This window comes from Lissotriton vulgaris, chromosome 9 (assembly GCF_964263255.1).
Source record: "Lissotriton vulgaris chromosome 9, aLisVul1.2, whole genome shotgun sequence".
Classification (NCBI taxonomy): Eukaryota; Metazoa; Chordata; class Amphibia; order Caudata; family Salamandridae; genus Lissotriton; species Lissotriton vulgaris.
Genome location: NC_141697.1, coordinates 412,552,048 through 412,564,857, shown reverse-complemented (window position 1 = coordinate 412,564,857; position 12,810 = coordinate 412,552,048). Strand labels below are relative to the sequence as shown.

Genomic DNA, 12,810 nt, shown 5'->3' with positions numbered 1-12,810 from the left:
GGAATGCGGCGTCGAGCAGCGCCGGAACCGGGCCGAGAGGAGGGGGGGGGGACCGGGGACGACGTAGTCCGGAGACGGCGTTGAGGGGCAACACCCTAGGGGCCGGCGCGGTCGTAAGTTCGACCAGCGCCGACCCGGATCCAGCGGGGCCCTGTGGTGTCGGGGCCCTGCGGTGTCGGGGCCGAAGTCGATGCGCCGGGGCCGAAGCACCTGGCCCGCTTGGGCTCCCAGTCGGGACTGCGGGCCCAGGAGGCGATGCGGAACACTACACGACAGACCTCGAACGGCGCGGGGCCGACTGCCGGAGCTCGAGACGCATGCGAGGCCGCTCCCGCCTAGCCTTCGACATCAAGGCCCGGCAGTCGGGGCACGACTTGTCATCGTGATCGGGCCCCAGGCAATGTAGACACCGGCGATGGGGGCCGGTAACCGACATCATTCGGATGCAGTCGACACAGGGCTTAAACCCGGGCCTCCCTACCAGCACCGTCTGAGTAGGTCGACTTCGAAGAAAGATCAAAAATGATCGAAAAAGTTTAGTCAAAAATTGACTAAGGGTACCACTTTCTCCAGATCGGCGCTTGCTGGCTCGGAAAAAAGAAGAACTGATGTCAGCTGGCGAGGGCGGCGTCCAAGTATTCCGGCGACGTCATCCCGGCGCCAACGACGGACGCAGAGCCGCAGACGATGCCTACCGACGGGCAAGGGTACTGCTATGCAAAAGTTTCCGGATCCAGTCGGACGCCTGGGGATATTTTAAGTTAAGGAATCTAATACTAACCTGTTTCTTTCAGATTTTAGGCGTGTTACAGGTAGGGCAAGGACAGGGACCAATAGGTCCCTGACCTGGGGTGGGTACACCCCCTAACCTGCTCCTCCTGTGGGAGGGGGGCAGGAGCCTAGCTGTGATTGGGCAGGGATCCCCATCTTCAAGATGGCCGGGGCCCGGAGTCGTGCTTTACCTCTCCTCCCCCACCTGAGCGGTGGGATTGGCACAGGCTGGCACACCCCCCTTCCTGATGTCGTTTTTCCCGCCAGTCTTCCTGCCAGAGTGGGGGGTCAGGACTGGTGGGGGCTGGTTGCTGGGTACAGCAAATGGTCTGGGGAAGCTCACAGAGGCGGCATGCCTTTGAAGCTTCCCCCTGCCCATCCTGGGGGAGGAGACCTAGCACCTCGCCCAGGATGTGCATTGTTGCAGGCCCAGGAGAGCAGGGGCTCTCCTACCCAGGGGTCCAGCAACATGTCTGCTGTGTGGCAGCCTCTGCAGCCTCTCAGCCCAAACGTGGATTGTAAGTTAGGTTTTCAGGGGGCATCTCTAAGATGCCCTCTGGTGCGTTTTACATTAAATCCCACACTGGCATCAGTGTGGTTTTAAGGTGCTGAGAAGTTTGGTACCAAACTTGTCAGTCCTCAGTGTAGCCATTATGGTGCTTTGGAGTTCGTGATAGTGACCTCCCAGCACGATATACTCTTAATGGCATCACTGCACTTACAGTGCCCAGGAATGGCCCTGGGTGCTGTAGGGGCACAGGGCTCATGCACCGGTGCCCACACCTCTGGCATAGGGCACCCAGCTAGAGGGGTGACTGAAGTATGCCAGGGCAGTGGGTTCTGTGGGCATGGCACACAGGGATGTGTGCCATGTCGACTCTGTTTGGGGTCTGTACTTAGACACTCAGCCTGCAAAGGCTGTGTGTGGGTGTCAGGGTACAGGGCCCCTGAGAGTGGCACAATAAGTGCTGCAGACCTCAGGGGTCTTCCCTGGTCACCATGCCCTGGGTACCTAGGGTACCATTTACTAGGGGCTGACAGGTGGCCAGAGATGCCAATTGGGTTTTAGTTTCAACACAGTTTTAGGGAAGGAACACAGGCCCTAGGTACCTGGTTGGCAGGAACCCAGGGCACACACAGTGAAAGCACATCAGCAATCAGAAAAAAGTGGGGGCATACCCATGCAAGAAAGATGGCACTTTCCCACAGCGCCAAATGTTTTTTAATGGGAAAGCTGCAAGATGAACAAAGGCTGCAGGCTCGGGCGGAGATTCTTCAAATACGACCACCACTTCGAGATAAAAGTTGGGAAGCTGTAGGTTGGGTAGACACCCAGGAGTTGGGCACAGGGGGTCGTGTGGCGCCGAGTGCAGGGGTGTCTTTTGGTGTCGGGAAGTCTTCCCGCCAGAGTGGGGGTCAGAACCGGTGGGGACCGGTTTCTGAGTACAGCAAGTAGCCTGGAGAACCTCACAAAGGCGGCATGCCTTTGAAGCTTCCCCTGCCCATCCTGAGGGAGGAGGCCTAGCCCCTTGCCCCAGGATGTGCATTGTTGCAGGCCCACAAGAGTGAATGGCTCTCTACCCAGGGGTCCAGCAACGTGTCTGATGAGTGATAGCCGAAGCAGCCTCTCAATCAGGACGCTGGTTGTCGGTTAGTCTCAGGGGCCAACTAAGTTGCCCTCTGTCGTGCATTTTACATTCAATCCCACACTGGCATCAGTGTGGGTTTAATGTGCTCAAACTTCTCAGTCCTCAGCGAATCCATCATGGTGCTGTGGAGTTAGTGATGACGACCTCCCAGCACCATATACTCTTACTGGCAGCACTACACTTACAGGGCACCAGGGATGGACCTGGGTACTGTAGGGGTACAGGGCTCCTGCCCTTGTACCCACACCACTGGCATAGGGCACCCAGCTAGAAGGGTGATTGAGGTATGCCAGGGCAGTGTGTTGTGGGCATGGCACACAGGGATGTGCGCCATGTTGACTCTTTGGTTTGTTCTGCACCAAGACACTCAGCCTGCAAAGGTAGTGTGTGTCAGGTTACAGGGCCTCTAAGGGTGGCGCAATAAGTGTTGCAGCGCTTTGGGGCCTTCTCTTTTCACAGTGCCCTGGGTACCATTTACCAGGGGCTGGCATGTGGCCAGAGAGGCCAATTGGGTTTTGGATTCAATACAGTTTTAGGGAACGAACACAGGCCCTGGGCACCTGATTGGCAGGAGCCCAGGGCACACCCAGTCAAAGTACATCAGCAATTCAGAAAAAAGTGGGGCATACCATGCAAGAAAGATTGCACTTTCTCACACCAGGGGTTCTGGAGGTCGCTGGCTGCAGGACTAGGCAAAATTTGGCGTAGAATCTGGTAACTGCAGACGGGTCGGTAGGGCTGGGGTCAAGCCAGTTCTTCTCTGGGGTCTCCTCTGCTGTTGGTCTTCTTTCGCCCTACTTGTTCGTAGGTAATCTGCCTTCTTCGTTTAGGGCTGCCCCCTAAATAAGGAATTTAGGGGGCAGTATAGGGGTTTCAAGGTCAGTAGCCAACTACACCCTTGGTGTGCCCAACCCACATGGGGAGTGGGCACAATACCTAACCCTGATTGGAGAGTGAGTGACTGTCATCTACAAAATGCCTGTCACTGAAGAGTGAGCTTCACCTCGCCTTCCCCACCTGAGGGGTGGTGTTGGTAGAGGCAGGCAGACTTTCTGGCCAGTCCAAATTTTTTCCGCCTGTACGTTCCGCCAAAAAAGGGGTGAGACCGGAAAGGGGCCTACTCCTGATAACAGGAGAGGCTGGGTGTCACGTTACAAAGGCGGCAAGGCTTTTGAAGCTCCCCTGCTACGGATGGCTCTTCCTGACCTGGGGAGGTGTGACCACCTCTGCCCAGGAAAGGCTTTGTATCTGGGCCCAGGGAGCGATGCCTCCCACCCAAGGGGTCCAGAAAAATGTCTTGTGGTTGCTAGTGTTTACCAGTCAGGGAACCCACCTGGGGCTGGTAGTTTTTCAGGGTGCATCTCTTAGATGCCCTCTGAGTGCATGGTATAATAAATCTAACACTGGCATCAGTGTGGGTTTATTATACTGAGAAGTTTGCTACCAAACTTCCCAGAATTCAGTAAAGCCATTATGGTTGTGTGGAGTTAGTAATGACAAACTCCCATGCCTTTACTTCACTTACAATGTCTAAGAAGGGAATTAGACACTGAAGGGGTACAGGGCTCATGCCACTGTACCCTCAGCTTAGGGTACACTGCTAGAGGGGTGACTTACCTAGGCCCCACGCAGTAGATGGCAGGCATGGCACACAGATGTGTGCTATGTCAACTTCACTTTTCTCTGCACCAAAACACGCAGCCTGCAATGGCAGTGTGTGCGTGTGTGTTAAAGTACAGGATCTCTAAGGGTGGCACAATATGTGCTGCAGCCCTTAGAGGCCTTCTCTGGTGACAATGCCCTTGGCAACCATGGTACCTTTTCCAGGGGACTTACATGTGGCAGTAAGGTGCCAATTGAGGGTACAAAGGTACAGTTTTGGGAAAGAACACAGGCCCTGGGAGCCTGATTGGCAGGGACCCTAGGCACAGAATTCTGGCAAAAAGTGTGTGCGAGTGGAAAGGGGGGGGGGGGGGGGGGAGGGGAGGTAATGGTTACTGCTACAGAAATCCACTTTCCTACAGTTAGTAACAGTAGGTAAATTAAATCTGCCACCTTCCATGTAACAGTGAAGGACTTGCTTTTTTCAGGGGCAGGGCCAGGAGAAGAAACAAGGCCAGTGTCGAGAGAAGGAAAAAGGGGTCACTGGCATCTTGCAGCTCCCACTTTGGAGCCCGACAGTGGTGGGAAAGGGCTACATTCCGGTTCAATTTTTTTTAATGCTTTTTCTTAGGCTTTACCAAAGACCTTGACCACAATGATCTGCTGTGAGAACAACCTCGGGAGGGAAAACAGGATCTTTCTTTCAACTTTGACAAGTCATGGTGAGGAATCTTCCGATGTTTGCCAACATACAGCGTCACCTTGCGGTCCTGTATGGCCTTCAAATTCATCTGGGTGATATTATCGGTTCTGGAATTGTGCTACACCTCCACGCATTATAGACATACTTCATGAGGGTCTGTCTCTGACATATGTTTATGGCAATCCCTACATGGCTTGAAATTAGGGACGCCTTTGGGGTGGCATTTTTCCTTGCGCACCGGCAAAATATTGCTGAAAAAGGCATAGAAAAGACCAAGGATTATCTCCAGATCCATAGCAGCGCGCAGGGGTGGCGCTTATATGCAGCTCCGCACTTCACTTTCCAGAGCACATGGACATTGGCGTGGAGCCACACAACGCCACCGCCTGCAGCACAGAAATACTTCTTTTAAGTTTTCGGATCCAGTCTGATGCCTGAGGAATAGTCACAAGGTGAGGACCACAAGACTGAAAGAATTCATCATGTTCATATACTTCCTTGTCTTCATCATACTCTTCAGTAATGAAGGTTGATTCTAATATGCACATTTTACCCTTGCCAAATATTTGTCTCAGAACTCCAGTTTCTTTCACGGTACTGTTTTTCTAATGGTTCCTCAAGTGCCAGATCTTCAAGTCCAGCAAGAAGTACCAACACTCAAGGTTTATACATGGTTAATGAAAAAATAACCAGAGGTTCATGTTTATTAGCGCTTTTATGATCACCCTTGGGGCAGAGTTCAGATTGTGCTGGCCAACTATTACAAATGTTAAATTTCAATGAAAATATAAAAGCTTGCACCCTGGAGACTTGCTGAGTTTACTCAATCTGTCAGATGCTTCACCTCCAGAATTGGAGACAGTTTCACCGTGCATAAAGATTCTACCAAAAGATGGGTTCATATCAAAGTTCCAGACCTTATCTAGTATTATGGCACAGAACTGTTTTCAGCGTCAAACCCACATCTTGAACCCCCTTCTCAACAGTATGGGTGGAATAGGAATACCACGTTTCAGCTTCATTTGGCCAACTGGAGAACAGAATATATGAAAATGCAGTTACCACGAACAAGAGACTGTACAAAGAAGAGAAAAAAACTTTATTTTTCTGTTAAGGTATGGGCTATGGAGCAGAGGTATGGGGCAGAGGATGTTTTAATAACAAGCAGATGAGGAATGAAGGATCCCCACACAACGGTTCTCTCAGAAATTGTGAAGTAATGCCTTCTTTTTGTAGAGGCTTTTCCAGTCCTACCTAAAGAATCTTTTAATGAAAATATCATTAGACAAATCCGGAGTCAAATATGTTTATAACACTGATCAATTAGAAGACAGTAAAGTATCGAAAAAGTAAATTACCTGTGCAATGGCCCACTTAACCATTGGACCACAAGCCAAGGAGGCTCGGTTTACAAGCTCATAATTGTAACTTGGATTTGACATGTAATTTTTCTTCATTTTCTCCCGTATAGCATCACTACCAAAAAGAAAAAAATGTAAATAAGAAACAAAATTGAAACTGTTTACTTTACATCAACACACCAAAAGATAAGAAACACTTACCAACATTAAATAAACACCACACTAAAGCCTCCCATCTTAAAGCAGTCAAACAATGAATCTGGTTTCTATTGGCCTTTGTTCTTTTAGTGTGCACAAAAATACCCTTATGTAGTAACATAATTGCATGTAGCATGAAAACACCACCTGCACCCTGTTTTAAATAAAGTCAACTTTTGATTCGGGCCACTCTGCCAAGCATCACATTTTGACAGGGCTGAAAACCATTATCTGAGAAACGTAAGCACTATGGTGTAGGGACATGCAAAGCTTTAGTCCCCTTAGACCACCAAGAAAAACATTTAGCTAAACACTTATGCGACAAGCACCAGTTTGGGCCCTGTATTGAGCTATCATGGTCAAACACAAAGCATTAACAACGGGACAACTTTGCTGTGGTCAACTTTTTGTTTAATTTAAGCATCAATGCCTTTCAATAAACCCCTCCCACTACAACATTTGGCAATTACTCAACCAGGAGTTCAATGGACAAAGAGTATCAAAGGAAAATAATTGTGCAACCACAAAGGAAAGAATAAAGGAGCATGAGTTTGGTAAATGAAATGATGTTACAGGAAAAAAAACTTAAAAGTGGTCCTTTATAGCCCTGTAAACTATAAATTAGTGTACTGAACGTTTGCATTAACCCCTCAGAAGCTGGTTACGGAACCGCTCCGTCACGTCCCTCGGGTGGGCTGTGCTGGTGACGGAACGGTTCCGTCACGGCCCACTCGCTGCGCCTGCGCGGTACTGAGTTCACGCCTGCGCGGAGCTTTCTATTGAGCGGGCAGGGACGTGACGGAACCGTTCTGTCACAAGCACAGCTCACCCGAGGGGCGTGACGGAGCAGTTCCGTCACCAGTTTCGGAGCGCCTCGCAGCACTTATTGTGCCACCCTTAGGGGCCCTGTACCCTGACACCCACATACTGCCTTTGCAGGCTGAGTGACTAGGTACAGATCTAAACAAAGAGTCGACATGGCACACATCTCGGTGTGCCATGCCCACAAGCTAACTGCCCTGGCATTCATCAGTCACCCCTCTAGCTGGGTGTCCTATGCCAGTGGTGTGGGCACAGGTGCATGAGCCCTGTGCCCCTACAGCACCCAGGGCCATTCCTGGGCCCTGTAAGTGCAGTGCTGCCATTAAGAGTGTGAGAAGTTGGCCTGATATATGATGCTCACTAGTTCTAGTGATCACCTTGTATCAGTCCAAACAACCCTTATGGTGATTGGTTGTAAAGTCAACCTTATAGACCAGCTATCCTAATGGTAGCATGGACAAAGCAGTCTTAGGCTCCGCGTCCGTCGTCGGCAGCGCCGGAATGACGTCGGAGTACTTAGACGCCGTCCATGCTCGCTGACATCCGTTCTGAAACACGGCTTTTCCGCGCCAGATACGCAGAGCCATGATAGAACCAACACTGGTGCTGTGAACCCTAGATATCGGTTCGCAGAACGGGGAGGATGGGTGGGTCGGTAAGGAATCTATCACTAACTAATGTCTCTTACAGATATATCGTTACACAAGTAGTAACTTGTGCATCTGAAAGAGACATGTTAGTGAGATTCCTTACCTTTTAATAGATACCCCAGCAATACCAACCCCAGTGGTGGGTCTGCGAACCAATATCACACCAGAAAGTCCTGGAGGACAAAACGGCCAAAGAAGCCATCCCTCCGGACTTGACTGTCCAGGCAGTAGTGTCTTGCAAACGTGTGCAGCGAGGCCCACGTAGCCGTCTGGCAAATGTCCTGTAAGGGGACTCCTCGGCCCAAGGCAGTTGTTGTTGCCGTGGCTCGAGTGGAATGAGCCCGCAATTCAGCAGGGGGCTCCTTTTTGGCCATGGAGTAACATGCCTGAATACACAAGATGATCCACCAGGAAATGGTCCTCTTGTGTACCGCCTTTCCCTTCTTCGCGCTCACGTAACCAACAAAGAGTTGGTCATCCACCCGGAACTGATGTGTGTGCTCTCTAGGTAATAGGAGAGCGCACGTTTTGGGTCCAGACGGTGGAGCCTCTCTTCCTCTTTCGAGGGATGCGGAGGCGGAAAGAAGGTGGGCAAGGTAATGGACTGCCCGATGTGGAAGGCCTTGACAACCTTGGGCAGAAAGGAAGGTCGTGTACGCAACACCACCTTGTCCGGATGAACAGAGAGGAAAGGTGGAGTAGAAGAAAGAGCCTGGAGCTTACTCACTCTCCTGGCAGAGGAGATGGCAACCAGGAAAGCAGTCTTCAGGTTAAGAAGACGGAGAGGACAGTTATGGAGCGGCTCAAAGGGAGCACACATTAGATAAGTGAGTACAAGATTCAAGTCCCACTGGGGCTTCATTAAGGGAACAGGAGGGAACATGTGTGTGATGCCCTTCAGAAATCTATTTACAATGGGGGGCTTGAATAAGGAAGTCTGATCAGGTAGCCGTAAGAAGGCGGTGTAGGAGAGTAGGGTCTGCAATCCTATGGTCACCCCCGATTTTTGCTTTTTGCTTCACTGGTTTACGACTTTCCCTGGCTGTGGGCCTGCTAATCAGACCCACAGCCTAGCTGTTCTCTCTCTAAATTAACAACCATGTACCTTAGGTGCATTTACCAATTGGTACTGGGCCACCTTATCAGTCCCTGTACAGAATACCTTAGGTATCCAGGGCATAGGTGTACCCAGGGTCTACCAGGGGCTGAAGCATGTATTATGCCACGCCTGGCTGGCCATCTAAACAGACACAACTGGTTGCACGACAGCTGGGGCAAGGTGTTGTAATCACCCTTTGCTTTAGATATAGTTCCCTATATCTAAAACTAAAATGGACACATATATTCCTATCAGTCACTCCTATGGAAGGCCTTATCAATCCTGAAGGCAGAGTGCTTGGAATTATGTGAGATGGTGCTCCGGCATGAGCTGACCCCGGTTGCAGCTTGCGGAACCAAGTCCTAATAGCTGTTCCATGATAACGCTATACCATATACTCTTAAGTGCATTATAATCCTTGCGGTTATTGCCAACTTTGGCAAAGCATTATCAAAACATGTCGAGTAAGGTGTCATACGAATTGAAATACTACCCCCTCGCCAGTTCTGGCAACGGGGGTAGCATTACACCCTTCTAGAGGGACACGACATTAATGTAACTGTGAACCCCGGTTAAAGTTAACTCGAGCCTCAGCATCACAAAATGGATGCTGCCACTACAGACACAAGTCTGACCTCCTGCTGCTGGGAGTCCTTCCAGCGAGGGAGGCTTGGACAAAGAGTTTCCTCCTTGGGAGGTGCTACCCCAGACCCCAGACAGGATTTTGTGTATTAGGTAGGACAGGGCTGAAAGGAATGAGACACGCCTGGGGCACACAAGGTGTCCCTGTGCATACACCGGTCTAAACCAGTTCCTGGGGCACTCTAGCCCCAGAGCTGGCGCAAGACCAGACAAAGGAAAGGGGGTGTAACCACCCCCCTTCCTGGTCGCACCCAGAGAAGGGACCTAGTCGTAGTGCAGCCCCCTTTAGCTGAATAAAGGTAGGAGCTGGTCCCATTCCAAATTAGATTATCCTGCTCAACTTTACAAGAAGAAACTCTGGACTTCGACGTTCTGCTCCACAGAAGACTGAAGAAATCTCCCTTGTGGGCAAGGAGTGTCCACCCTGCACAAGCAGGCACCATCAGCGTACAGCGGCTTCCCTTTGTCGTCTTCCTGCAAGGATCCGGACTTCAGAGCCCGATGAGACCCGGACTCCCAGACCTCTCCGACCTCTACCTACATCTGCAGCACAGCTGAGATCTGTGGGTGCGACGAGACAGGTGAGACCGGCCATCTTGAAAGAAGCAGCACTTCGCTCCAGCACTACTTCAGAGGCATCCTCGTCCAAGTGCTTTGGGGACTGAGAAGCCCCGACCCCGAGCAGCTCCTGAATCGAAGACCAGCCCTCCAGCATCCACGAGATCTGCGTGGGGCCCTTCTGCCTGGTTGCTGCTCGACGCGTTGTCTGGTCACTTGCCGGCTGGCTAGTGACCTCCTAGACGACGAACTCCGACAACTTCACTGCTGGTCTGGTTGCTTCAGACTGACCCATGCTCCCTTCCAAAAGAGGAGCACCCCGGATCCTCCTGGTCCACTCCAGACGCCGTTTCCACTGACCGCGTGGGTTGCCTTTGCCAAGGCCTGTTGAACCCGAATCCGGAGACGACGCCGCCGACAGCGGGTGCCTGCGTGGGACAGCTCGTGCCTCCATCCTGGTCCACGTGGCTGCAGAGACAAGCGTCCACCTTCACCTGATCGAGACGACGACATCTGGTTCCACTCCTGGTTCCACTCCAGTCACTGGCTAGTGACTTGAACATTGTCCCCTCTGCTTTCAGGTTCTTCTCTTCACTGATCCAGCCTCTTCCTCCTGACCGCCTGCAACATCTTTTCCTCCAGGCTCCATAGACTTCAACGCCGGAACCCGACACAACTTTGCACCTATGCACCCGCAGCCCGTGGGTGAGGTAACACAAGCATTTCGGTGCTCAACGGCAGTTTGACTCTCCTAGTGCCCAGTTCCACAGTCGTTTTGGTCCTATCTAGTCATGGACGTCTGTACTCACCTTTTTCTTAAACTGTACTGTCCATAGACGTTTGTACGCATCTTGCGTGTGAGTTCACACTCTGCACACGTGCTCCGTGGGCCTCCTATTACTTACCTCAAGTTAGTATAGCGTGGTCCCAGCAATCCTACAACCTCTGGACAGCTCCATTCCTATTATTGACTTTCACATTCCACTTACTTAGTATATGGTTTGTCGTGCCCCTAGGGCACCATTGTAAATCGTGCAACTTGAACGTATTTTTCCTAAGAGTTTGTCATGTGCTTAGCCCTCTGACCTCATAAAGAGTTTAGAGGTGTATGTTAGTTAATAAATACTTGTTTATTTTCATAACAACCTGTGTGGTGTCCTTTCACTTGGTGTTCAAGGGGTTATGTGTGGTAAAACAGCTTGCTTCACATGCCAAAAGAGTTTAGCCTAAGACTGCTTTGTCCATGCTACCATTAGGATAGCTGGTCTATAAGGTTGACTCACAACCAATCACCATAAGGGTTGTTTGGACTGATACAAGGTGATCACTAGAACTAGTGAGCATCATATATCAGGCAAACTTCTCACAGGCGGAAAGAGCAGAAAGGTACCCCTTAAGAGTTCCCAGAGCAGAGCCATGCTGGGCAAGGGAAAGAAGGAAGAGTAGAACTTCAGAAAGGGGTGCAAAGAGGGTCCACAGCCTTTGCTGTGTACCATGCCACAAATCTGTTCCACCTGCAGGCGTATACCGGCTTTGTGGAGTGACGCCTGGCTGCCAGAATGTTATCACAGACTTCGGGAGGCAAGTCAAATGGCCTCAACTGCCGCCGCTCAATCTCCAAGCTTGTAGGTGGAGACTGGATAGGTTCAGGTGCAGGACCGTCCCCTGCTGCTGCGACAGAAGGTCCTCCCGAAGAGGCAGACGAATCGGGGGATCGACTGACATGCTGAGTAGCTCGGGAAACCAGTATCTTCGTGCCCAGTCCGGAGACACAAGGATAACCTGGGCCCGGTCGCGCCTGATCTTCTTCAGCACTCTGGGCAGAAGTGGTATAGGCGGAAAGGCGTACAATAGACCGCAACTCCACTCGCAACAAAAAGCGTCTCAGAGCGAGCGCCGCCTTGGAAATTCCAACGCGCAGAACAGATGATATTGCGCATTCTCTTCTGTGGCGAATAGATCTAACCAAGGCTCTCCCCATTGCTGAAAGAGACCTTGTGCACGTCCGAGTTCAGACGCCATTCGTGATCCATCATGCACCGATGGCGGAGTACGTCCGCCCTGGCATTCAGAGAGCCTGCCAGGTGTTGAACCACCAGGGTCACGCCCTGACGCACAAGTTACTACTTGTGTAACGATATATCTGTAAGAGACATTAGTTAGTGATAGATTCCTAGAATTTCCCCAGGCGTCAGACTAGATACGGAAACTTTTGCTTAGCAGTACCCTTGCGCGTCGGTAGGCGTTGTCTGCGGCTCCGCGTCCGTCGTCGGCGCCGTGATGACGTCGTCGGAGTACTTAGACGCCGTCTCTGCGAGCTGACGTCAGTTCTTAGACACAGCTTTTCCGCACCAGAAGCGCAGAGCCATGCCAAAAACCAACACTGGTGCCATGAAACTAGGGCCCTGAAAGGGAATGACCTTACCCCTAGATAAAGGTTCGCAGAACGGGGAGGATGGGTGGGTCGGTAAGGAATCTATCACTAACTAATGTCTCTTACAGATATATCGTTACACAAGTGGTAACTTGTGCATCTGAAAGAGACACGTTAGTGATAGATTCCTTACCTTAGAATAGATACCCCAGCAATACTATCCCCGTGGTGGTGGGTCTGCGAACCAATATTCACACCAGAAAGTCCTGGAGAACGGAACGGCCGAAGTAGCCATCCCTCCGGACTTGACTGTCCAGGCAGTAGTGCCTCGCAAACGTGTGCAACGAAGCCCACGTAGCAGCCTGGCAAATGTCTTGCAAG

The 12,810-nt window shown here is 51.1% G+C and overlaps 1 protein-coding gene across 1 annotated transcript in view; it reads right to left on the bottom strand.

Moving 5' to 3' along the window:
- Positions 1-12,810, bottom strand: part of DYNC1H1 (dynein cytoplasmic 1 heavy chain 1) — a 1,654,074-nt gene that overhangs the window by 691,830 nt on the left and 949,434 nt on the right. The window contains exon 53 of the mRNA XM_086937823.1: positions 6,084-6,201. Coding sequence (XP_086793949.1) covers positions 6,084-6,201 — 118 coding nt within the window. The remainder of the gene's footprint in view (positions 1-6,083; positions 6,202-12,810) is intronic.